General features: G+C 51.3%; 1 protein-coding gene across 3 annotated transcripts; it reads left to right on the top strand.

The window, feature by feature from the left end:
• The first annotated feature begins 1,715 nt into the window (after positions 1–1,715).
• IRF8 (interferon regulatory factor 8) lies at positions 1,716–24,556 on the top strand. Of its 3 annotated transcripts, none has more exons than XM_045819029.1 (9): positions 1,716–1,866; positions 5,559–5,733; positions 10,743–10,926; positions 13,706–13,794; positions 15,218–15,323; positions 16,541–16,588; positions 21,764–22,150; positions 22,895–23,010; positions 23,619–24,556. In XM_045819029.1, exons 2-9 carry the CDS (start codon positions 5,560–5,562, stop codon positions 23,793–23,795), a joined length of 1,281 nt encoding a protein of 426 aa, XP_045674985.1. In that variant the 5' UTR covers positions 1,716–1,866; position 5,559; the 3' UTR covers positions 23,796–24,556. The 3 variants fall into 3 exon arrangements, with proteins under 3 accessions (XP_045674985.1, XP_045674984.1, XP_045674986.1); XM_045819028.1 differs by having other exon boundaries at positions 1,768–1,887; XM_045819030.1 differs by lacking the exon at positions 1,716–1,866 and adding an exon at positions 3,083–3,160.
• The last annotated feature ends 760 nt before the right edge of the window (positions 24,557–25,316 follow it).

Below are 25,316 nucleotides of genomic sequence, written 5' to 3'. Positions count from 1 at the left end.
AATACGGGGTTTCAGGATCAGTTTTAATGCAAGCCAGTGTATGTGAATGATTCCTGTAATGTATATAGTGACACCTACTGCCAACAACATATGCTGTGACCAGAGCTAACGGCACTGTGAGCTTTGCTCCTGCCTTTATCTAAGCGGTGTGTTACGTGGGAACTTGAGTGCCCATCTTTGTGCAGGGACAGCTGCAGGTATGGAAGTCTGGGCAGGCTGAAGGGCACATTTGTGAACAGAAACGAGCATAAACACACACAGCAGGCTGTTTCAAACACGTCTCACGTCCTAGGCACTCTGAGTTCTGAAAGCGCATCCCACAGCATAACAAATACATTAAACTACTCCCACATTAGCTAAATACTCTTAAAGAATTTGACCTTTAAAAAAACAGTTTTCATTTGAACTTATTTGGCGACAAGGAATTTAATTTATAATTGCTGTGACTTCCTGGCAATCACGGTATTAGGAAATTCTTGCTAAGTGATTTCTAACTTACACAGGGTTACAATGAAATGTTTATCAATAAATAAATTACAATTATGAAGTTGACATGTTATGTTATGGGGATCTTTCTTTGAACACTTATGAATTTCATATTTGCAATGAGCTTTTTGCACTTTGGGGCCAATAAAATTTTTTTCAGTCTCAAACATTTTCATAGGTCCTTGAAAAGTCTATTGAATAAAATGGCCCAGTAAACATTGCTGCTTGTGTATGATTGGCCAACTAGGCAATAAAAGTCGATCTCGACTCTCATTTGCCAGTACCCGAAGATACCCCAGAACAGAACAAGGGAAAGCGTGCCTCTCCCTTCTGCTTCCGGGACTTCTGTTTTCCTGGCTTCCAGCAGTGCTGTTTCACCACCCCCTCTCCCATACGCAGGATAAATGCCAGCCAACATTCAGGAGGGGCTGGAAACTGAAGACATACATGCACCGTGGATCCTTCCTCCACAAAACTGATGTTTTCTGGGGAAAAGAATTTATGATGAAAATTTCCCTAATTGGGCATTCTAGCACAAACATGCTAGACACTCCTGTTTTTTATTTCTGATCTTCAGAGGGCAGTGGTTTCAGACACATTTTTTTTTATTTTTTTTATTTTTTAAAGCAAGGCATTTCTCTCCTGCCACTCTTGGTGGTCAAGTGCAAGCGACTGGTTGTTTAGAACCTGGTCTGTAAGTGGCCGGTCCTTTCCACATCTTAAATCGACTGTTTGTCACTGTCTGGACTTCACTAGGGGCTTCATCCAAATGGGGGATGCCTCCCAAACAGCTCTGGGAACTTTGGACATATTCCAGGAGATGGCCTGGGTGGGTACTGGGGAGCACTCCACAGGGACCACCGACTGTCTGCAGAATTGACCTCTGTGCCCACGCCATCCCAGCTTTTACCTCCACCTCCGACCGGACCCCTGCCATCTGACACCCACTCTCCAGCATTTGACTTCTGTCTCTGCCCTGACAGCCAGGCAGCGACTTGACCTCCACCTCAGACACCCACTATTCCCCTCCGACCCTGACCTGGGCCGGCGACTCCCCCGCGGCCCCTCGGGAATTCCAGTGGGCACGCAGGTCCCGCGCCGCCCCCGGACCCTCAGAGCAGACCCCGGAAGACGCCAGGACCTGTAAGTCGCAGTGTACTTTCATCAAAGTGATTTCTCGGAAGAAGGCCAGCCAGGCGGGTCACGCCCATTGGGTGGCTCTGGCGACCTTCCCGCGACCATTGGCGGAACGACCAGCACTAGCCTCGCGGGACACGCCCCACCCTTAAAAGGCTCCTGAGGGCAGGAGCCCTCAGCCGAAGCTCGGAGCGCGGCGGCGAGCGTGGGAACGCGGACGGCTGCACCGAAGACAGGCGGCAGGTCGGGCGCGCACGGCGGCGGGTAGGAGGCCTCCGCGGGCGGGCGGGCGAGGGCTGGGCGAGCCAAGACAGCGGGCGGGTGGGACGGCAGCTGCTGCCGGTCTCGGGGCCAGCGCGATCACAGCACGCCCCTCTGTTTTCCTGAATATAAACCGAAGGTTCAAGTTGTGTGGTTGATCATTGTGTGGTTGCCCCTAAAGATTGGCTGTCGCTTAAAAAAAATCTTTGCCCCTAAAGATTGGCTGTCGCTTAAAAAAAATCTTTCCTTCAAATCTGGTTTGCATGAGCTTGACTTTAGAATGGTGCATATAATGAAGGGAAATATTTACTCTTTATTGTAAGACCTCCTCCTGTCCCACTCAAATCCTGCTGCGTGGGATAATACTTGAGGCTCATTACGGTGAAACTGCCCCATAACCGGCAGTGCTTGTGTGGGGCGGCTTGTGGAAGGGGCAGGCTGCAGTTTTTAATTCTGATTGATAATCATTAGGATTTCTGAGTGGGGTTTGAGGGTCTTTGCTTCCATCACAGCCTTGGCAAAGAAGTCTGTATGGGGTCACAGCTAACAGGACATTTTGGTGTAAAGTAACATATCTAAGGTGAGGTAGGTCACTTACCCAGAGCTCTGAAGTGCTTCATGAATGTAGACCGAATTTTCCAGGATTTTCAACTATTCCCCTACCATATGGGAGGAGGTACAGCACAATTCTTTAAACCTAAGTTAGGAGCTGGCCCTTAAAGGACGGCTCTGAGAGTGTCCTTTGGCCTGTGGCAGGTTCCCCCATGAAAAGAATCAGGGCTGGTTTAGCCATTTTAGCAGGACTGGGCCAGAGGGAGAAAGGCTTTGATGCTTTCGGGTCTCGGGGCGATGGGGGTTTGTGGTGGCCAGGGCAAGTGCCCAGGGGCCCTGAGAGGCGTGGAAGAAGGTGAGTTCGGTGCCACCTCCCTGGCACATCCTGGGCTCTTATCACCTGCTGCCTGCGAAGCCTGACCCCCGGACCCATTTATAGGGTGCGAATCAGCTCCAGATAGGGTTTGGCCCATAAAGAGAATTATTACCTAAAAATCAAGGAAGAGGAAGTTATAAACATGTGACTGGGCTTATAAATTTTTCCTGGCTCAGCATTTGGTGGAATTAATTTGTTAGTGTTTAATGGATAATTATGGATCTCCATCGTATTAGATTCGTAGGCTCTCAGTGCTGCTTAGACTCTGGCGGGTGATCTCATTGAAAATTCAGGTGGGGCTGTCCATGTGTGAGATCTTACAACTTGACCATGTTTTCCACCTGCAGAGTGAGTAAAGTAAGACCCCCCTGCTGGGTGTCTGGGGGTTGGGCTGCCTTCTGGGCCTCGGTTTTTTTCATTTTATAACAAAGAGGGGCTGGATTAGATGATTTCTAAAGTTTTTCCAGCTTTTATCTTCTATGACTTTACTTTTACTCTAATGCCATCTCTTTTACTTTTTTCTCTCTTTTTTCCCTTGTAAGTCACCAAGACAGTTGTCCTTAACAATTCTGGGGTTACAAATCCATTAAAAATCCTCACAAGAAGGTGTTGATCACTTTCTTAAAAAATGCCCATACAAACAAAATATTGCTTTTCATTTCAGGATGCCCCTGGAACATGGACTCTAGTTCATGAACCTTGTACCAAGGGGGTGAGCAAAATGCTAACGAGCAGGAACATGTCCTTTAGTTGACAGACCCACAGACACCCACTTTCTCTGGGGTTCTGGCCCCCTGTCCTTGTCCCCCACACAGTTCCTTCCTCAAGGGAGGGGAGTCTCCTGCTTTTCCAACAGGAAGGGCCCAGAGGAGTCTCTGCCCTGCCAAGTTATTTCCTGGGGGGAGCTTGGTGGTGTCATTTCATTCCCCTCATTAGGTGTTCCTCCTAAATCTGTCCCATATTTATAAACACAAGGGACTGTTTCAGAATTCTGGGGCACTTGAGGTCCATTCACTTTGCAGGTGAGGAGAGCCTCACAGAGAGGATCAAGTGACCTAACCAGGGTTTACTGAGAGACCAGCCTCCGCTGGAGTCTACAGCTTTCAAATCCAAGTCCAGTCCCCACTCCGCACACTTCACTCCTTTTAAATCCACAACTGGGCAGCTGGGGTTATGGGGTGAAAAGATTATTACATTTGGCACTCCCGGGCCCTTCTCTCTTTCTCCCCAGGACCCAGCTGCCCTCTCTGACTCCAGAGCCACCTGCAGGGTAGTTGGAGTTTTCATAACACCCACTTCTTGCTTTATGGACCTGCATGGCTCTGGATGTGACCATATTCCTGGGCATGTTATGTCTTGTCACTGCTGATTGTTTCAAATTTTTTTGCTCAAAGAGGTCACACTTTAATCAGAAGAGTAGAAACGCTGTCTTTTTTCTTTCTGGGTGGGCGTCTGTCCAACTGCCTAGGGGATTTCCACCCGGTTCTTGTAAATGTAAGCTGTGAGTCGGTACGGCACGGCTGCTTTCTCTTTTTCTCTGCGCTGCTGGGACAGCTGCCTGCTGTGGTGAGAGTGTTCTTCGGAAGGATGTCTCTGGGTGCCCTGGGATGGTGAGGTCCCCAATTTGGGTGCATTCTGGAGGAGTCTATCCGGACTAACTCTGTGGCCACAGTCGATTTCCTCATGCTAGTCTGCTACCTCTCAATTGGTTGTAAGAGTCCCCAGGTGGAAAGTTGGGATAATAACAACAACATCTGCTATTTAGAGAAAATCTTTGAAGGTCCAGGCACTGTCATGGATGATTTATACGTACTGTCTGAACCCGCAGTGGCAGTGGTAATTTTCCCAGCGTGTCAGCCAGTGTAGCTGACACTTCAGAGCTACATGATGCTCCCAGGTCACCCCGCTGAGAGATGGCAGGATTTGAATGGGATCCCTGCTCTGTCCTTCCCAAACTCATGCTGTCATCCCTCAACCAGCTGGGAAGGGATAATCTAGGATGGTGCTTTTCAACCTGTTTCATCTCGTGGCACACGTGGACTAAGTACTAAAATTCTGTGGCACACCAAAATTGTACAAATGAAATAGGTACAATTTTGATTCATTCACACCCGACGGCTATTGTTGTGTTGGCTGTTGTCAGTTTTTATTTGATGGTCTAAGGGAAAAGAGGTTAGTGCCCCTGACTACACAGTCAGGTATTGCGTGTTTTAAGAAATCTTGCGGCACACCGGTTGAAAGTTGCTGACACAGGACGATAGCCTGAGACTTTCCCCCTCCTTGGAGATCACGACTGTCCTGTGTGCTCACAGACATTGGTCAGACTGGGCACCGAGTCGTGAAACTGGCCCTTTGAGCGCTGGGGGCTCACGATGGGACCTGAAAATGTGACAGTGATTTTTCCCCATCTCATGTGAAAAATGGAATGGTGCCATTAGATGTGCCTGAAGGGGAACATGCGGTGAAAGCTGGAAAGGGCAAAGCCGGGACCAAAGGTGGGGCCAACAGCTGGGTGCCGGCAGCTGCAAAGCCCCGGGCGTCTGAGGTCCTGGAGGCGGGCGGCATTGTCTCCTCTCGGCAGGTGGCCCGGGGGCCCTGGACCCCAGGGTTTCCCCCAGCTGGCACCTGTGCTGACGCCCTCTGATTTTCCTGTTAGCGTTTCTTGGCTATTAAGTACCTGGAATGCTGTGATGAATGAGACTGTATTTGTAATGTCTTAGAATACTCTTTTTTTTTTTTTTCCAAGGATGTGTGACCGGAATGGTGGCCGGCGGCTCCGGCAGTGGCTGATTGAACAAATTGACAGCAACATGTACCCAGGGCTGATTTGGGAAAACGACGAGAAGAGCATGTTCCGAATCCCCTGGAAGCACGCTGGCAAACAAGATTATAACCAGGAAGTGGATGCTTCCATTTTCAAGGTAAAGACTGGACTTCCTCCCCCATGGCCGGGAGTGGAGTTTCTGTCTTCCCTCACTGGCCGGTGGAGCTGTGGAGTGACAACTTTCTTACTTTCTTGAAAATTAACCCAATTTTTAAAAACAAACATTGACTGAGTGCAGAATGTGTCTAAAAAACACACTAGGTGATTTTATACCTATTATGTGATTTAATCACCATGAGGTCCGTTGTATAGTGGTGGCACTTTTTTTGATGAGATTGAGGGCCCTTCGTTCTGGCAAAGTTATTACTTCTGTTTGGCAACGCATGCCAGCTCAGTGAGAGAGACACCAGCTGTCATTACTTCCGGGCTGGGTCCTATGGGATGTCCTGCAGCAGGTGTCTGCAAATAGTCTGACTTCCCTTGAGAATAGCGAGTATCTAAAGCACTGAGGGACTTGCTGTTTGGTTCTGCCATTTGCACCGTGGCTGCCAGTGTTGACTGAAAGTTTGCTCTATGGCAGGCCTGGGCCCACAGGGTCTGTGTTTTCCTCTCACGCAGTCTTAAACAGGAGGTGCTGTCCTTGTCCTTTTTCTGCAGAGGCACTGAGAAGAGGAGTGACATGTCTAAGATTTCACAGCTCTTGGAGGACAGAGCCAGGGTTTGAACCCAGGCAGCCCAACCCAGAGCCCATGCTCTCAACCCCTAGCAGTGCTGACAAACAGAGGTTTCTCGCCATTGCTCCTAGATTTGAGCAGGAGCTGGGGCAATGCAGCTCTGCAGCCCAGCGGGTCAGCAGGGTCTCCTGTGGGCTTTTCCAAGGCTCCAGAAGTACAGGCTCCACTCCTTGAGAGATCTGTAGCCCTAGGTCAGGGGGAGCCCAGGCTTTCAATTTTGCAAACAGGCGCACCGCGGGTGGTCTGACTTAGAGCCCAGGTTGCAAACTGCTGCTGCGTGTGTGCGCCAGTTCTGGGGGCATCTGGGGGCCCGGAACAGGGAGGGGAGAGTAGGTGGGCAGAGAGGAGGAGTAAGGAGGCTGAGCTGTGGAGGGCCAGAATCAGACCTGAGACCTTGGATGCATGAGTGGAGCCAAGCCCTGTGGGACCTCAGTGCAACAAGACCCTTAGCCAGGGATGACTGTCTTCTGACACAAAAAAACCAAAAATGACAAAAGATCATACCTTTGCCTCAGAGTGGAGTGTGAGTAAGTCAGAGTTGGCTTATGAGGCATTAACCTCCTTCAGGTCTGTCTGACATTTGTGGCGGGGCTGTACCTGTAGCAGTTTTGTCAAATCTGTCACCTGGGGTCACCGATGTCTTTGAGAATCTGATGCCAGTGACTGGCCCTCTCCAAGAAGAGTGAACACTTGTGGGTGTTTTGCACTGACCTTCTAGGGGCCCCATGTGGCCTGAATGTCCAGCAGATTTTTCCCATCAAGGACCCCAGGTCAGGAGCCAGGACTGTGCCAGGTTTGTGAGCTGCTAGTGCCTCCTTTCTCATCCTTGGAGGAGTGTAGATTCCTCTCTTGCAGAGGTTTTTTACCTTGAACATTATGGTGAGCTTCTTTTGGGAAGGACTCTAGCTAAATTTAAACAGTGCCCAAGGTCCATCCAGCCAACTGGGAATTTTAGGTTACAGATGGCTGTGGGCCAGGGCGCCTCAGCCTCAGCACGGCTGACATCTAGGCCAGGTGGTTCCTTGTTTGGGGCCATCCTTTGCACTATAAGGTAGTCAGCAGCATCCCGGACCTCGACTGACTAGATGCCAGCAGCACCTGCCCCCCAAATGTGACAACCAAATGTCCCTCCAACATTACCAGATGCCTTCTGGGGGTGTGCACTCCCCTGCCACATTGAGAACCCCTCTGGGAGCTGACCAGGGCCGGGATGAACAGATTTAGGCTGAAGTGTGGGGTGCTGAGGGCACAGATGCAGGCTGTCCATCGGTAAAACCTCTTCAGGAGGAGCCTGGGTAAAGGGACCTAGACCAGCAGGCTGCATGACCCTGGTTCGTGGCTTGCTGGTGGAGATGCAAATCCTCTCCCTTCATGCTGCTCCCTGCTTCTTATGCTCTGGGGGTAATGAAATAAAGCCCCAGATTTATACGTCTTATGCAATGTTCTTCATGGCCGTTTCAACAGTGTTGAGAAAAATGTGCAAGATTCCCAATGTTTCCGTTGATTACGCAGTCGCTCAATGTGGCAATCTGAAACTCGGGTACAATCTCAGCAGGAATGGGGACGGGCGGGAGGCATGGCACCCACCCTGAGCTGGGCAGCCCCTGGGAGGGCAATAGCCCCAGACTGGCGAAATGCCGGTGGGAAGAAGCCACGTGGCAGTCTCTTGACCATGGTGAGCCCACGGCACCCTCTGAGGGCTGGAGCTCTGCTGTGCTCACCAGACCGTCTGCCGTGGGAAGAAGTCACTAGGCAGGCCTGGGTTAGGGGGAGCTGCCTCAGGGATGTGCTGGTGAAGTCAAGAACTTTTTTGTTTTACACATTCCAAGAAAACCTTTTAAAAATGTATGAGTTAAGAGAATACTGTGTTTTCTTGACTTAATAAGTGGATCTTAAGCAGCTTCTTATACGAGAGATTCCTTCATGGTCTATAGGCACCATGCTGAGGTCAGCTTCGTGGTGTGGACCAGAGACGGGAGAGTGAAAACGACATTTAGCTCACGTTGTACCATCCCTGAGTATACTGATGAGGCCCTGATATAGGCTCATATTTATTTTTAAAAGCATATTCTGCCTCCTTTGGAAAGTGTTGATGGGGGAAGTTAAGCTAAAGTGGGGGTGTAGTTTATGATTCATTGGTTATTCTCTCATTGACCAGGCATTGTGATAGTCTTAAATGGGTTAGAAGTTACTCAATAGCACAGATACTTCAAATTCAGTAGGCCTTTGAGAAAAAAATAGCATTTGAGTTTTAAACTACAAGATGAGATAGTGATGGTGCATCAAGAAGAGGTCGCCTTCCCGGTTTTAATGCTGGCTGCCGAGGAGCGCGGAGCACCTTGCAGACAGAGGCATAAGTTATGGTGGGGGCTGGGAAGCCGTGGTAGCTCCAGGGGCTCAGAATCACTCTGTTCTGCCCAGGGTTAGCTCCAGGGTCTTGACAGATTGGCCGGCTAGGTGATATTTGAGAGGTACCCTGAGAACCCTCAAAAGGACTCAGTGGAGGCTGGGAGTGGGGTACCTGATGCCAACCCCGGGCACCTTCTACCCGTGGGCCCTGGAGAGTCTGAGCCTTGAATGACCCGGTGACCGTGACAGTGCCCCCTAGACGGTGCAGTTCTGCGTAAGTGCAGCTCATCCTAACATTGTCCCCAAATCCGTGCTCTTCACGGTCCATGTGTAGTATGGGTTCGCTGAGTGGTTCTCCGAGTGTGTGTATCATGATTTTACCTCCCTGGGGACGCTTGGCAATGTCTGGAGACATTTTTGGTTGTCACAGTGGGGATGGGGGTCCTGAAGGCATCTAGTGGGCGGAGGCCAGGGTCACTGCTAGACATCCAATCACGCACTGACTGATCCAACCCCAAATGTCAATAGTGCTGCAGTAGAGACGCTCTGATTTAATGTAATAAATATTTGAAATTACTGTTCAGTGTGTACATAGTTTGCTCTTATATTTTTCTGAAAAAAAAAAAATCCAGGCATGGTCTGTCATGCAGTTAATAAAGGATTGAAAAACACTCACTTTTAAGCAAAAAGGTGTTTTTCATCTACATCAGAAAAGGAGGTGACTGCTCACGCCCACTAGTAGGAATGTTCTAACAGTTTCTTTGCCTCGGGCAGAGATGCACAATCTGAGCTCTGGACACCCATGCCTTGGCAGTGAACTATGAGGTCGTGCCTACTACGAGGAGAAAAAAAGCCATGACTATTTTCAGTGGAGCTGTGATTTGTGGGGAGCTTTGGGTTTCTGGGGTTCTGGTCTCCTGGCCTCCTAAGCCAGAATTACTGGGATGCTGGCTAAAGATACAGGTTTGCAGGCTCCACCCCCACCAACGAGTGAGAATCTTGAGGGGCGGGCCCAGGACTCTGCCCTCCAGCAGCGCCCAGGGGACTGGCCTTAAGCTGGAGAGTGCTCGCTGCCGTGGGGACTCACCGGGTCGGAAGTCAGGACGGCTGGCGTTTAATCCCAGACAGGGTCACCTTGGGAACGTTACCCCTTGGAATTGCGTTTTCCTGAGTGGGGTTGAGAACTCCCTCTCGATCTGGTGTTCTTCTAGGTTGGAAGGTGTGTCTGAATACGCCCAACACCAAAAGTTATCTTCACCTGATGGTAACGGCCTCCTCATTGATGTGGCTGTCCCGTATTCCAATTCTGAAATTAAAAACTCTGCCCACTCACATGTTTGTTTTTTTTAATGATGCCCCATTCTACATTTTGACTTTAAGTGTCCAGCTTTAAGTGTCTGTTTCCAGTCCAGAGTCTAAGGTTTGGAGAGGTCAGAAGACAGAGCTGTGGAAAACAAAAACCAGCGGAGAGGGAAAACATTTCATCGTGTATTAAACAGTGCCCTGGGGAGGTGGGGGGAAGGGTAGAATAAATGCCAAAATGCAAAACAAAATTTCTATTAAAAGTAGCAGGGCAGTGGACCACCACACTCAGAATTTTTTGCAAATGTTTCCTTTTCATGCTAAATTTTCATGCTAGGGGTTGATTAAAGAAAAAAAAAAAGCAAATTGTTCTTTGTTTTGAACATTCTAGTGAAACCAAGTGCACTCACTTCCTCCTTGTGCTGCTCGACCTCAGGCTCCTCCTGGCTCTCTGGTCCAGGGAAGGATTTGGGGGGGAGGGAGGAGCCTTGGGCTGAGTTCCAGTTTCAGCTCAGTTGGGAGTTCTTGGGGGACCCCTTCCTGGCCTGGGTCTTTTTACATTTATCGGAGAAAGTGGCTGGATGGAGGTCTCTGAGCCCTGAAATTCCTTGAATGAGGGCTGATGGCCAAAAAGGGACTTTCAGGAGGGCGAGAGTGTGCCAGTCCGGACTGCAGCCGTGGAGGGCTGGGGTGTTTCACACGCTTCTCTCTATTCCTTCAGGCCTGGGCAGTTTTCAAAGGGAAATTTAAGGAAGGGGACAAAGCTGAACCAGCTACATGGAAGACCAGGCTACGCTGTGCCTTGAACAAGAGTCCAGATTTTGAGGAAGTGACAGACCGGTCCCAGCTGGACATTTCCGAGCCATACAAAGTTTACCGCATCGTCCCAGAGGAAGAGCAAAAATGTAACTATCCTCAGTGGGCACTCAGCCCAACAGAGGCTGCCCAGCTTGCAGCTGCCAAGGGAGAGCCTGGGCCTGGGGAGGAGCGGGAGCCCACAGGATCTGCGACGAGTGGTTTTAGATAAACAAAATAGTTCTCTTCTTTGCATAAGCAGAGATGGAGCTCTCTCTCCACCTACCTCACCCACTGACCAAATGGCAGCTTCCAGCTGAGTGGGAGGTGGGTCTGAGGGGAGGAAAGGGTGGGGAGATTGGGTGGCAGGCAGCTCTGCTGCCCACGTCAGACCGGGAGCCTGTGGGGCTCAGGGATGAAGTTGGGCAGGAGCAGAGATCCTCTGACAGTGCGGAAGGAGTTCCTGTTGTTTTTTGCACTGCTCAGCACAGGCCAGGGAAGGTCAGGGGGACAGAAGGGATGGCTGATTAGGGTAGAGGGGAGCGTTCTTGAGTGGATTTGCAGATGGCAGTGCTGTTAGTTTCATTGCTGTTAACTCCGTGTATTGTTAGGTCCTAATCATTGTTTGGGAACTCAGGATGTGATCGCTCCTGTAGTTTCTTCCCACTCTAAAATCCCAGGAAAGCATCTCTGAAGAATTTAAAGTAGGGGATAGCAACCACTGCTGCACACCTGCCAAGACCGGATTCCCCACTCTACACAGACATCACTAATCAATCAGGAATCATGGAGCTCAGATCCAGCCCAGAACTCTTTTCAGAGTAATGTCCTATGCAGCTGCTATGAATCAGAGTCGGCCCATGAGACACAATCTAATTGCCATCTCTGGTTTAAAACATTCTGTTAACACATTGATTTTCTAAGCCATCAGATGTAGCAATTCGAATGTTGTCACGGCATCCTTTTCTCCTTCGAAGAAGTCTGTTAGTCTGGTAAGGCCTGAAAGGAATAGAATCCCCTTCAACTATTTAGGGCCATGCAGTAATTCTGAGTTTGAGCTCTTCACACTGTGGGAAGGTTAAAAATGTTGACGCATACTTTTTAAAAAGTTACAGTTGTAACCCTGACAAGTGTATAGTAAGCCTGAGTCAGAGAGCGATTTGAGTCATTAATTTACGGGGGGGATGGGGTGGGGTGGGGGACTGGCAAGATGATGAAGGTTTTTTGGCAGACTGTGACTCGCTGGCATGTGTGGTCAGTGTAGGATGGAAGGCTGAGCCAAACTGATGGGCATCTGACCTGGCAGTGCAACCCCTAGTTCAGCTGTTACCTTTTCTACTGGTCAGTCGTAGCTTAATTGGCTATAAATGAACACCTGGGTTTACTGAGGCTGAAGCCTAGTCGATAGTCAGCGTTAAGTCAAACAAACTGATCTTGCCCTGGAAAATCAGATAACCCTTCGGGGAGCCCTCTTAGATGATCCTCTGGAATGGTTTTGAAAGGCCAAACAGTCAGCTTTCTGCTTTGTCTCTCAGTTTTTGGATATTTTTTTGCATCATCACAGAGTACATTGTGATTGGAAGGAATAGAGAAGTTTCCCTTACTCCCCTGCCCCAGGATCAGCCAAGCTTGAACTGACAGGTGACCCTAACTTGTTTATAGCTTGGAGCGCAGCCAGCATCACCTGCAAGGGTGGGTGTTAAAGAAGCAGGTTCTCGGGGGGGCAAAGAAATGTTGCATTTGCATAGTGCCTACATGGACCCATTCCCCTCTGTACTTCAGTGGTTTGCAAGCTACATGGGGGGTGCCCCACCTGTCCCCTACTTCCCCCGTCAACAGCTTCTAGGTGAATTCTTGAATCTATCAAAATGGAATCAAAATTCAGAGAGGATGAAACAACAGGCCACCTCTATAGATCACTGGGACTAATGAATTCCAGCAAACGAGTGTTCTGGCTTATAATACATCTCACTGATAAACTTAACAAGGCGAGTTTCTGGCCAGGGAACAGGCATTAGGGCGAGGAAGACAGCCGCCCGATCCAGAGCGCCTGTGGTGGGAATAAACGCTCTCGCACGTTCAGTGGTTCTCGATGAAGGCGGGTTCGAGCCGTGCATGGGCCTGTCTTTGTGGTGCGCTGCGCGTGTGCATGGCGTGTGTGTGTGTGTGCAGATGCACATGTGTATATTTGGAAAGGCCAAAAAGAGACTTCCTGCCAATTAACTTAAAAAAAGAGAGAGAGAGAGACTCTAACCTGCAAACATGTTTGCTAGGAAACCTTCAAGTGTCTTCAAATAACAGGCTTGTAAATTTAACCTTAACCTCTGTATGGTGGAAAATGCCTGGTATGAAGAAGGATACTTTTAAAAAAGATTGTATTTATTTATATTTAGAGAGAGGGGAAGGGAGGGAGAAAGAGAGGGAAAAAACATTAATAATCCGTTGCCTCTTGCACTTGCCCCAACTGGGGATTGAACCCACAACCCAGGCATGTGCTCTGCCCCGCAGTCGAACTGGCGACCTTTCACTTTGCTGGGTCATGCTCCGCCAACTGAGCTGCACCGGTCAGGAAGTGGTGTAAAGGGTCTTTGTTAGGAATTCATCTTAGATTCCAGCAAACAGAAGGAAGAGACCAAAGTGCTGCCTTTGTCCTCTAAGTGGACAACAACACCCCACTTCTCTCTTTTGGCTCTGCTGATCAGGTGACTGGAGAAGCATGGGAAAGTAATTTCTAGGCCTTTCACAAACCAGGGAAGACACTTACTGACTTTTATTTCCTTCAACTCAGCATTAAAAAAAACCCCACCACTGGTTATGGCCCCTGTGATGGCCGTGATGATGTGTCAGTGCTGTGGTCACGTTTGGTCTTGTTTGTCTACTCTTCCATAGGCAAATTAGGCGTGGTGACTCCCGGCTGTGTGAACGAAGTCACAGAGATGGAGTGTGGTCACTCCGAAATTGAGGAGCTGATGAAGGAGGTAAGTGGGGACAGTGTTCTCGGGGGTCCGGCCTGACAGCAGGAGCCGCACGTGTTTCGGGAAGCAGTGGCGTCCATCTCGCCCTGCCATGGCACCCAGAGCCTTGGGCGCTCCCGGCAGACCGCGTCTCCACCCTGACGGGGGCAGAGGACTGGGCCACCTGTGTGAGGCTGGCCTCTGCCAGCGGGTCAGCCCTTCCACCTGTGTCCCCTTCCTAATCCCCTGCAGTGCTGGGGCGGAGCTGCTGCTCTGTGTCAGTGATGTGCCCTCGAGATCTGGCCTTTGTGTTTAAACATTCTGAATGGCAGTCTTTTGGAATGCACCTTGCCCATTCTTGCCTTCTTAGCAGGCTTTAGTAAACAAAATGTAACTGTTCCTTCCTGCTTGGGGTTGGCCCTCTGGCAAGATTGTTGTACTAGCTCTTCTGGCTGGCGGGCGGCCTGTCCTCCAGTACACAGCTTTTCATCCTCGGAGGGCTGGAAATCCATCTAACCAAACCCGGGAGAACTGCATGGAAAGGCATAGTTAATGGGCTATAAGTAAAGACTTCATAGGGTCTCCTGCTGTGGGCTTTTGTATACCACTTTTAGCTATTTGGATGTCATTTTCTTCTACTTTTAGCCTTTTAACTATGTTTTTTATGGCTATTACAAGGTGGATACTGCACAGCTAAAATAATCCCATAGAGCCCCTGCCAGGTGGTGTGGCTGCTATATAAATTCTCAATTAACGCAGCAATGCTGGAATCCTTGGGAGTGGCTTGGCAGTCAGAAAATGCAGATAACAAAATATAATCTACTCTAAGCTGCCTGGCTTTTCTGCACAGGGCAGCCATTAAATTTCTGGATGGTCTTGGCAGCAGACCCACTGAATTCCTGGTTTCTCGTCTCCAACGTGGTCCCGTTTTGCATAGTCCTGTTTTGCATACGAGGCTTTTCTGCCCACTCAGCTAAGAGAGTGAGATAATCAGATTGGCGCACCAGGATCACAGGAAAAACAGATTTCAGAAACGTTTCCTAACTGGATTTACCAACTCCGTTAAGAAATGAGTCAGAGATGGAAAATCTAGACGCGGCACCCTGAGTGAGAATCGCTGGAAGCGTGGCAGAGTTTGTTCGAGAGTCCGTTCAGTGTCCGGGCAATGTGCTGTCCCAGAAGTGGCAACGGGCAGTTTCTGGTAAAAGGCAATAATCTTATCACGGGCCCTGAAGAGGCTAGTAATTCAGTCACATGGTTTGATCCCTAAGCCTGCTGGATTGTCTTGGACCTTTCAGGATGAAAAGTGAAACTTCCCTTTCGTTTTATGAGCTAAAGGTGACAATGTCATTTTAGCTAAGCATCAGCCATTGTCTTTATGACACTGGGGTCCTGCTTTGGAAGCCCGGTGACTGCACTGTCTTCTCTTTTGTCCCGGGTCCCACAGCCTTCTGTGGACGAGTACACGGGGATGGTCAAAAGGAGCCCGTCGCCGCCCGAGGCCTGCAGGAATCAGCTCCTCCCAGACTGGTGGATGCAGCAGCCCAGCGCAGGTGAGGATGGGGGCCCAGAACCGCTGGCGAGTGCAGTGGGGGCTGGACTTGCGGGAATGGTTTTAGCCCTGTAGCCACTGGGGTGGGGCGGGGTGGGGCTGTGCACTGTAAAGTTTTATTGAAGGTACCTGAGCCCAGAGAGGTGGCCCTTGAGGCAGAGCCACACCCTGTGCCCCATTTGCCACTGCCTCCCAGGAAGCTGTAGCTGTCCTTCCTGTAGGAGGTATCTGCTTCCCACAGTCCCTGCCCTGCCCCCAAGCTTGGAGGGGAGGAAGGCAGCGAACTTCCCCAAGACCAGAGGGGACTCAGAGCTGTGGGCCAGGTTAGGTCTGTCAGGCTGACCACCCCGTGTGCTCATCAGACATTGGGGACGCTCGGAGCCAAGCACAGCCCAGAGCGGCTGGAGAGCAGGAGAGCTCAGGGACGGGCAGTTGCTCACGCGGGGCCCTGGGTTTTCATCCCCCTGTCAGAAGTTGCATATCTTACATGAGGCTCACTTTACTCATCTCAAAAATGGAGACCCCAGGACCGGCCCTGTGTGGTCTTGAAGCTAAATGAGCCATTCATACTCTTATTAGCTTCTGATGACTGCCTGCCTCCCCACCCTGCCCCCACCACTGCTGAAAATGACCCTCCGACCCCCAGGAGGAGGGTCCAGGACCAGGAGGGCCTTGCTTCCTCCCTTGGCCTCTCTCCCACTGCCCCTGTGGGAGACCAGGAGGTGGTAACTGGCCTAGTGGGCCTCAAAGCTTGTCAGGGTGTGGGGTGCTACCAAGGCAGGGGTGTCGGGAGAGCCCTCTGTCCCTGTGCCAGGCAGCATCTCTCGGAAAGCTAGCTCAGGCCTGGGCTCCCTTGGAGACCAGCCCTGGAAGGTGGGCATGCAGTCCAGTGGTATTTTGGGAGCAGGCCCTCAGGGGGAAGGAAATGTGGCCCCACAATGTCACATTGACACATGGTCAGAAATCCCACAGCACAGAGGAAGTCTCCCCCCTCCATGCTGGTTGGGTTGAGGTCTGGTTTTCTGCGTTTATGAAACACGGGTCGCCACACCGAGAGGGAAAAACACCGAATTCGGCGGAAGCCTGTGGCAGGGCCTCAGGAGCACGCCATATGCGGCTTTTGAAGAAACTTTGGGAGAGGGGGAGCATTTGGACTGCTTCCCCTGCACACGACAGGGTCAGGCTGCGTCTGATTCGGCTCTTCTCTCCCTCCCCCAGGCTTGCCGCTGGTGACGGGGTACACCGCCTACGACTCGCACCAGGCAGGTACGACGTGCCCTGAGCTGGGCGAGGTGTGGGGACACCCTTTGAAGACAAAACTCAAAGGACCTGTGTGGGTTCCTCAGGGCCCCTGGATGAGCACGATCTGGGGGCGGAGGTTGGCACCCTATTCCTCCCTTTTACCCTTTGGTTTGGGAGTGAGCAAGTGGCTGGCCTTTTGAGTCTCTTCTTGAATTGGACCAGCAAATACATCCAAAGAACTCTTCACAGGGAGAGAGAGTATGGGGACAGACACATGCAAGGCCCAGCTCTGCCCCCTCCTGTGACCCCAGGCAGAGTAACTGAACCACTCGGAACCTCAGGCTTCTCGTCTGTAAAGTGGGAACAGCAGTAACAACCACCTCATGGGAGTGTTGTGAGAGTTACACACCGCATTAGTAAAACTTTCTGGTAGGGACTTACTGGTCAGTGGATGTCACCAGTGTCAGCTTCTTTAGTCTCTCCCACACCTAAGTTTGTAACAATAACAATATTAATACCGATAATGGTGGCGATACTGTCAGCAGTGATGGTGATGATCATGGCTATCGTGGTGATAATGGTGAGGATGGTGGTGAGGATGGTGATGATGGTGAAGATGGTGGTAATGATGATGACGATGGTGGTGACGGTGAGGATGATGAGGATGGTGAGGATGGTGGTGATAATGGTGAGGATGGTGGCGAACGTTAGTGAATGCTAACTGGTCCAGGATCATCGGTGAGGCTCTCATTGCCCAGTCTCATTGTTGCTTCCCACCACTCCTAGGTAGGTGCTGTTACTGTTCCCCCTGCACCAGCTCAGAAGCCCTGTCCCGTAACTTGTGGGCTGCAGAGCTGGGGCGTGGCCCCAGGCTGTCCCATGCATGCTCCTGCTCCCAGCAGAGAGAGGTGGCCTTTGTGTCACATCGTTGTCTAATTATGCCGGGAACTCGGACTGTGGTCCTGCCACAACCCCTGGCGTGTACATTCAGGCTCACTGATGGCGTCTTCAGAGCAAAGGGAGCTGGTGTCTTCCCCAACAGCTGTGACGGGAGCAGTCTGACTCATCCAGATGGACTGTGTAACGTTAGGGCTGGGGACCCGAGGCCTGGTGCAGAGGAGGGAACAAGGCTCAGAGAGAAGTGTCTGGACTGCGGCCCTCATGGATGAGTGTTTTGGGAGGTAGAAGCAGGTTCTCATCCTGGCAAGAAAATTTTAAAGCAAACACTGCTCCCGTTCATCAGGCCCTTAGCTACTGCACAGCAACCCTGTGAGCTGGAGCCCGTCATAACTCTGGCTTCACAGACCAGTAAGCTGAGGCTCAGCCAGGACCACATAGCGGGTAGGCGGGGTTGCCAAGTTCGAGCCCAGGCGAGTCTGCTTTTAGATTTATACTGGGCAGCGCCTTGCTCACCAGAGGTGCAGCTCCTGGAGGCCCTGGGTCATGGGACTGGGCCTTTGACCTGCTTAGCTCTGGGCTGTGGCCTAGGGAGTCTGCTGACCATTGCTTTCTTGGGGCAGGAGAGTACCCAGGCACTGGCTGCAGTGTCTGGGTGAGAAGACAGGGTGTGAGGAGGAAGCTCCCTCAAGTTATTCCAGAGCTGTCTCAGCACGCAGCAGGCAGAGCAGCTCGCGGCCACTGCCTCATGCAGAGAATATCCTGTAGCATTCCGCTGGAAGCTGTGGACCTTGGTCCCTCTGGTCAGTTCACACAGCTCCTTTCCCCTTGTAAATAAGTTGTCAGGGGTCGTCAGTTCTTCACCCTCAGGGACAGGTAATATAATGAGTGAAATGTCAGGTTAAAGACAATAGGGAGTGGCAGAGACTGTGGCAAAATGGAGGGATCCACATTCCTCCCGGGCTGCTTGTGGTGGTTCCTGCCCTGGGGATTTGCAGACCCAGCCGGGCTCGATTTTTTCATGTTTCTAGGGGAACCAAAAGTCTGGATTCTTAGGTGAAATTTTCCCATACAAAAAGTTGGCAGCAAATTCAAGTTCACAACACCGCACTGTGCAGATGTATCCAAACATGGCTGTGGCTACCTGTCTGTGCTCTCAACTGTATGTATTTGAAGTAATTGGGGTGCACAGCGATGTTGGAAACTGACAGTGTGGCTAGGTGCTTAAGAACACAGATGCGGAGCCAGCTTGCTGGGGAGGGAGTCCACCCAGGCCTCTGGTAGCAATAGTGCCATCGACAACAAGCACCTTAACCTGTCTACGACTCAGTTTTTCTCACCTGGAAAATGGGTATAATTCTTAATAGTCTCCACCTCAGGGGTTGTTGTGAGCATGAAATGTGCTAATTGGTCCAAAGAACCTGTAACAGCACATGGGATGGGTGTGTAGACTGGGGACTGTGGCTTATAATTTCAGGAGTCTCGTCTATGTATTGTAGCTAACCCTTTGTATAGTACCCCAACTTATTTAATAACCGCTTATGTGGTGCTGATGTCTGCTAAGTCAGATGCAAGCTCCATCTGTCCTCACAGCCACCCAGTGAGGCGGGTGTATTCTTCTCCCCACTTGGTTAACAGGGAAGCTGGGGCACAGAGGCGGGGAGCTGCAGCCCCAGGTCACACAGCTGGGATAGTGCACCAGGCGGTGAGCCCCAGAGTGGGTGCCCTGCTGCTGCTGTGGTCGGACCGCCCCCAGCAGGGCTGTCTTGGAGGGCGGGTGGCTGTAACGGGAGCAGGACAGGGTTGTAGTGTGGCCCTTAGAATTTTGAAGGGCTGGGCTCAGTAACTGGGGAGCCTTGACGAGTGGCTTCTGCGGTGTGGGTCCCCACTGCTCACTGGTTGGGTGTGGCCAGTCACGGCTCAGGTCCTTCTAGCTGGAACCTTCTCTGAGCCTAAGCTGTCCCGTAGCTTTGGGGCCACTAGAACAGCCCCACCTGGGCATCTCTGGGACACCTTGTCTGCTGCTCCCTCTGATGCGGTCAGTTCACAGGGTCGAGAGGCACTGGTGTGAAATAAGGCCACAGCAATGGCAGAGCACAGGGGCAGAGTGGTGACTGAGTCGTCTGGAGGGTTTCAGTCATCTGGGACAAAGTTCACAGTTGCTTCGGAGTGAAGGAAGTGGAATGTGTCGTCATTAGGCGATGTGGACGTTGTGGACTTGGAGGGTAGGAGGAGGGCGATGGGGGGTTCGTGACACATGGGGTCGGATGCTGGTGCTGCTACTTACCTGCCGGGTGACCCCACCTGGGCCTTAATTTCCTCATATGTCAAATGAATTGGACGGGAGCACTTTCGGCTCTGACTCCTGACCCTGCATGGTTCTAGAATGCCATTGAACTCCAACATGGGAGAGAGTGGAGCCTGTGGACGGTAGTGGGTGTTTCGGTATTTGACTGAGCAGGTGTTTCTTGAGCAAAGCCCACGGGGCGGGTCTAAGGAACTGTAAGTGCACAGCAGCATTAGCCCAGGTGAGGTGGGTGGCCATGTACAAGGCTCCTCTGACAGCTGTGCAGGTGTGTGCCGCACAAGTCTAGGGCCCGTGGAATCAGGCGGCTCGCAGCTTATGTGGCTCCAGGAGTCAGCCCTGAGCTGGTCTTAAAAGTGCATGTAATTCTTAGAGTTTAAGACTATTGAAATGTAGATTTCTCTAGGCATGCCCCTGGATTTAGCTATTGTCTTCATTCCTGTCTCAGCTGAGAAGTTCCCAAACTTTAGACATTTGAGCCCTGCCTTCACAGTTGGTTTTCATGTCTGGGTACTGCCCAGACTGTTATTAATATCCTAGTTTTCTCTAAATCTTACATTTTACAACTTAAGTTTATTTTAAATGGGGGCCATCTCTCAGTGCCTGGAAAAGGAGAACCAGTGTTGCTTATTATCAGTAGGAATTCAGAGGTCAAAGCGCGTTCACTGAAAACCAGCTGTACACTGTTCAGAAATTCCAGCCAGGTATCACACCCACCCTGGCACCCACCCAGGCTTAGAGCCCTGACGCCTGCCCCTTTGTTAAAAGGGGAGGGTCTTCAGGCTTAGGTGTTAAAGGTGCATCGGCACCAAAGTGGGGCTGTTTTCTTCTTTAGGTGATCAGAGACTGGGAGCATGTGCATACCCATACCATACAGTGTTACCTCAATAGATGGCTGTGTCTCCTCTAGAACGATGTAGCCTGTTGCCTGCAGCGTAATGCAAGGAAATGCTAGATCTGAATTCGAGGTTTAATGAAAATAAAGATACAATCTTTTCTTGCCAAGTTCACAGTTCCCTGGAGGCTCCCTTTTATGTGTAGTGTGGCATTGCATAGCAGCGTTACAGCGGTGCCTGGGAGGTGGGGCTCGTCTCCTGAGAAATGAAGTTGTCACAGCCTCCTCCCTCCCAGGGTGGCTGGTAACCCGAAGCAGTTTTCAGCCCTTCCCAGAAGTACAGAGAACACTATTGTAACAGGGTGCAGCCAAGAGTGGGGACCCCAAATAGGGAGTTGGAATGGAGTCCAGAACTCAGGGTGTCCAGGAAATATTAAGATCTCCTCACCCCCTTCCCCCAGGTGTGGGTTGGGGAAAGGGACAAATGGAGCAGGGCCATTGAGAGCTGTGTTGCATAGCAACAGCCTTGCAACTACCCTCTGGTGTGGTCATTTAACATATCTATAACCTTTGACTGGTTAGATAGATATGTTAAAGAGCTGTGGCATGCTCTGAGCCAAGGGAATGGAAGTAACTTCCCCACCAAGATGTAACTGGGGGGGCAGGTCCCCTGAGTTACAGTGCCTGTGTGGGAGCTTGGAGATGACTGGCTCCATGACATGGGGCCACACCTGCCCAGACCCACGATGGCAGCCCAGCAAAGCTGGAAGGATATGGTAGTGCTGGCAGGTGTAACTGAGTGTGGGAGGAGCCAGAGATGTCTTTCCTTTGATGGCGGACATAACGGACCTGAGGGGTACCTTTCGGGTAATAGTATATTGCCCTCAGGCCCCCCCTTGGCCCCTTGTTGTTCTGTAACACTAAGGTAGTTTTTATATCTGGAATCATTGGTTTCCTTAGTAATTCTGTGTATCTACTCATGCTTACAAAATCACTATTTCTAGAAGAGGTGCACGAACTTCCCAGAACACCAAAACAGCCCTAGACACACAAAAAGTTAAGCCCCCAGTTTGAGAGAAAGAAAGGCTCTGGGTGTTTGCACAGGAAGGACCAGGGAGCCCGCTTCCTCTCGGTGCTTGATCTGTCCCCCTCTTTGCCGCAGCCTTCTCCCAGATGGTCATCAGCTTCTACTACGGGGGCAAGCTGGTAGGCCAGACCACCACCACCTGCCCTGAGGGCTGCCGCCTGTCTCTGAGCCAGCCGGGACTGCCCAGCACCAAGATGTATGGGGCCGAGGGCCTGGAGCTGGTGCGCTTCCCACCTGCGGACACCATCCCCAGCGAGCGGCAGAGGCAGGTGACGCGCAAGCTGTTCGGGCACCTGGAGCGCGGTGTGCTGCTGCACAGCAGCCGGCAGGGCGTGCTGGTCAAGCGGCTGTGCCAGGGCCGGGTGTTCTACAGCGGCAACGCTGTGCTGTGCAAGGACCGGCCCAACAAGCTGGAGCGTGACGAGGTGGTCAAGGTCTTCGACACCAGCCAGTTCTTCCGAGGTCGGTACCGTGTCACCTTGCTGCCAGAATCTTAAAAGACCATACTTCCTTCCCAGGACCATTTGCCACCCGCAGTCCCCGTGGGGACCTGTGGGGCCAGTGGCACAGCTGCAGCAGGGGCGCCCCTTGCATTTGAATTCTGCTCTGCACTTTTGTACTGAGGGATCCTGGGGAACCCTGAGGGATCCTGTGGATAGACTGGGAGGTGCAGTGCAGTGCCTTCCTCTCACAGCTGTTGAGACAATTAAGGGACTTAGCACCTTGCGGCTCTGTTATGGACCACCGCTCCAGCCTGGGAGCTGATTAGAATGCATTTCTTTCCATTGTGCCCCGGGGTCAGAATTTGCATGCTGGCCAGGCCCTGGGGGTCTGGTGTGTGCTGCCCTGGCAAACACTGAGCCCCGGGTACAACACCCACACACAGCAGAGCTGCACGTCAGCTCTTCTTATTCCTGAGGCATGTAGTTAGGACCCTGCTGTGTGTGTGTGTCCCTTCTAGAAGGCCAGGGTGTCTGAAATCAGTCGGGCTGCCTGCAGGACTGCGTGGGAACCCTCCGCTGTGCTCCCAAAGCTCTCTGCTTCTCTCCCAGTCACGGCCAGGAGCTAGTGTCACATCTCTCCAGCCACCTGGCCTGAGAAATCCGGGAGGCTTCCGGGAGAAGGGGTGCTGGGAAGGTGGATGAGGTGGTGTGTTCGAGCTCAGGTGTGAAAGCAACCCTGCCCCTTCCCCTCGTGTCTTCTCAGAGCTGCAGCACTTCTATAACAACCAGAGCCGGCTCCCGGACAGCAGGGTGGTGCTGTGCTTCGGGGAGGAGTTTCCGGATATGACTCCCTTGCGCTCCAAACTCATTCTTGTGCAGGTAAGAATGGGAGGCTTTGGGACTTGTGGGCAGGTCTCCCGGCCCGCATGTCAGGACCCAGTTTGTCCTTGGGCTGGGGAACAGAGAGCAAGGACTGGGGCACTTCGCTTGTGTGCAGAAGCAGGCCTGGGCGAAACCTTCAAGGGTCAGAAGTGGATTCTTGCCACCTCTGAACTATCTGCTCATGTTCTAGGGCTCTCACGGTCTGTGTGTCCCCCCAGCCTCCGTCCCCCCTTTTTGGTTTGGTTTGTTTTTCAAAACCAAAACCTCCTTTCCAGAAAGATTCCACCTTGCCTTAAGGTCTAAGCGACAGATTAGGGTTTTGCAAGCCCTTATGTAACTTTAGCCAAAGGAAGGAAGTTCTAATAGTGGAATTCTGGACACTGGCTAGTCAGGTTGGGACCATGTTGAGAAAGCACATCTAAGAGTCTTTGTAGGAATACCGCTTGTCCTTTCTTTGCATTTTCCTATTCTGGGTTCATTCATTTGGGACTCACGAGGAGGCTCTAAATCCTAGCTGTGGGCTGGGGTCCTCAAAGAATCTGGGTCAAAGGAAGCCCCACCTCACTTCCCACCTCCATCTCTGACCGCGTGTGCCGTCCCTCCAGGTGGAGCAGCTCTACGTGCGGCAGCTGATGGAAGAGGCCGGGAAGAGCTGCGCTGCGGGGTCCGTGATGCAGTCTCCCGAGGAGCCCCAGCTGGACCAGGTCTTCCGGATGTTTCCAGACATTTGTGCCTCCCACCAGAGACCCTTCTTCAGAGAAAACCAACAGATAACAGTTTAAGTCTCTCTCTCGGGCACCCCACGCTGCCCGCATCTCACATTTCTTTATTACAATTACTGTTGTAATTATCTAAGGATGTAGATCCCTCTGACCTGGGGTGGGACTCCTACCTCTGCTCTTAATTTAGTAAGGGCATCCTCGGGGGCCCTGCTCTGTTGTGAACGTGGAGACTCGTCCTACCTGGTCTGGGGGCTGCGACTACAACCTCCGATTAGAGCACTTACTTCCTAATTATCATCTGTTGCTATGATCTTTGCAGCATTTTTTGATAATTGATATTTCCGAAGACTTTTGGAGATCAATGCTGCTTTTCTTTCCGTCTTCATTTGTTCGATTTCATGGGGCTGATTCAACCGGAAGTGTCTTTTTGCCTTTAAGCATGTTAACGGGATTTGAAGATACTTAGATACCAGCCTCCCTTTAAGAAGGGAGAGCAAAGCTCTGGGCTTGTTTGGAGAATGTACAGTTCCCAGGATCCGGTGCTAGAGGAGCACTTCCAACACCAAGTGTTCTGATGTATTTCTATCTTCAGACCACGACGATTCTCCCTTTGGTGCGTTGTCGCCAGCTGGCTTGGGCAAATTCATTTTCTCACTTTTGTACTTGTCAGCCCCGATATCTCTCTGTTTTCTCCTTTCTAAGTGCTTTTGCCCTGTTTAAGGAATATTTGTAATTTTAATTCTCCCATTATAAACTACTTTGAAGCGTTTTTCTTCTTTTTATAAAGTGGGTAAGCTATAAACCACGAGTTCAAAAAATAATTGTGGATTGTACCAGCCTTTTGATTGTGCCTCGGGTTCAGTTACTCCCCTCACCAGCCCGTGGCACCGGGTGGGTAGGCAGGCTCGCGGGCCCTGGGAGCTGTGGACGGCGTGCCAGCATCATCATTCGGCGGGCCACGGGGCAGGCTGTGGCCAGGAGTGTGCCTTCCCCCATCCCTGCCTCGCCCTGAGGTTCGAGATGGCCCCACTGCGCGCTGAATTCTTCAACAGAGTCCATTAGTGGGATTCAGTGGTGAAGTTCCAGTTTTAGTGATGGAAGAACTTACCCTAAGTACTAGCAATAAGATGCATTTGCTACCCAAAACGTGTCAAAATGTTTATCCTAAATCATGATGCTAATCGCGAGCCGGGGGCAGACCGCTGAAAACGATGGCTTGGCTTAAGGGCGAGGGCAGTTCACGACACCTCTCTGCCACCTCACCGACCCTCCGGTATGCAGAGGACAGCATCTCCGCGGCCACTTTCAGGTTTAAAAAGCACGTGGGCATTTGTCCCCCTACGTAGATGTGTTTTGCTAGATTGGGGTGCCTCTCATTTCTCTGTGTGTCCTGCGCGGTGCACCAGGACGGGCAGAGGTCGGCGCCCACCGCACGTGCCGAGCACCTGCCCCACTTCTTGGTGGTGCAGAGATTGTTCATCTGGCCACGTTGGTCCCACCGTGGGGGTAGACACCAAGCAGGTTTGGGGGTTGGGAGGGTGCTTTTACTTTGCTTCCACGCTCTTGGGGGTGGGGAGAACA

This window comes from Phyllostomus hastatus, unplaced genomic scaffold, assembly GCF_019186645.2.
Source record: "Phyllostomus hastatus isolate PE091 unplaced genomic scaffold, TTU_PhHast_1.1 phas_scaffold_345, whole genome shotgun sequence".
NCBI classification, from domain to species: Eukaryota; Metazoa; Chordata; class Mammalia; order Chiroptera; family Phyllostomidae; genus Phyllostomus; species Phyllostomus hastatus.
Note: the sequence above shows the minus strand (reverse complement) of the source record. Positions and strands in the feature narration are given on the sequence as shown.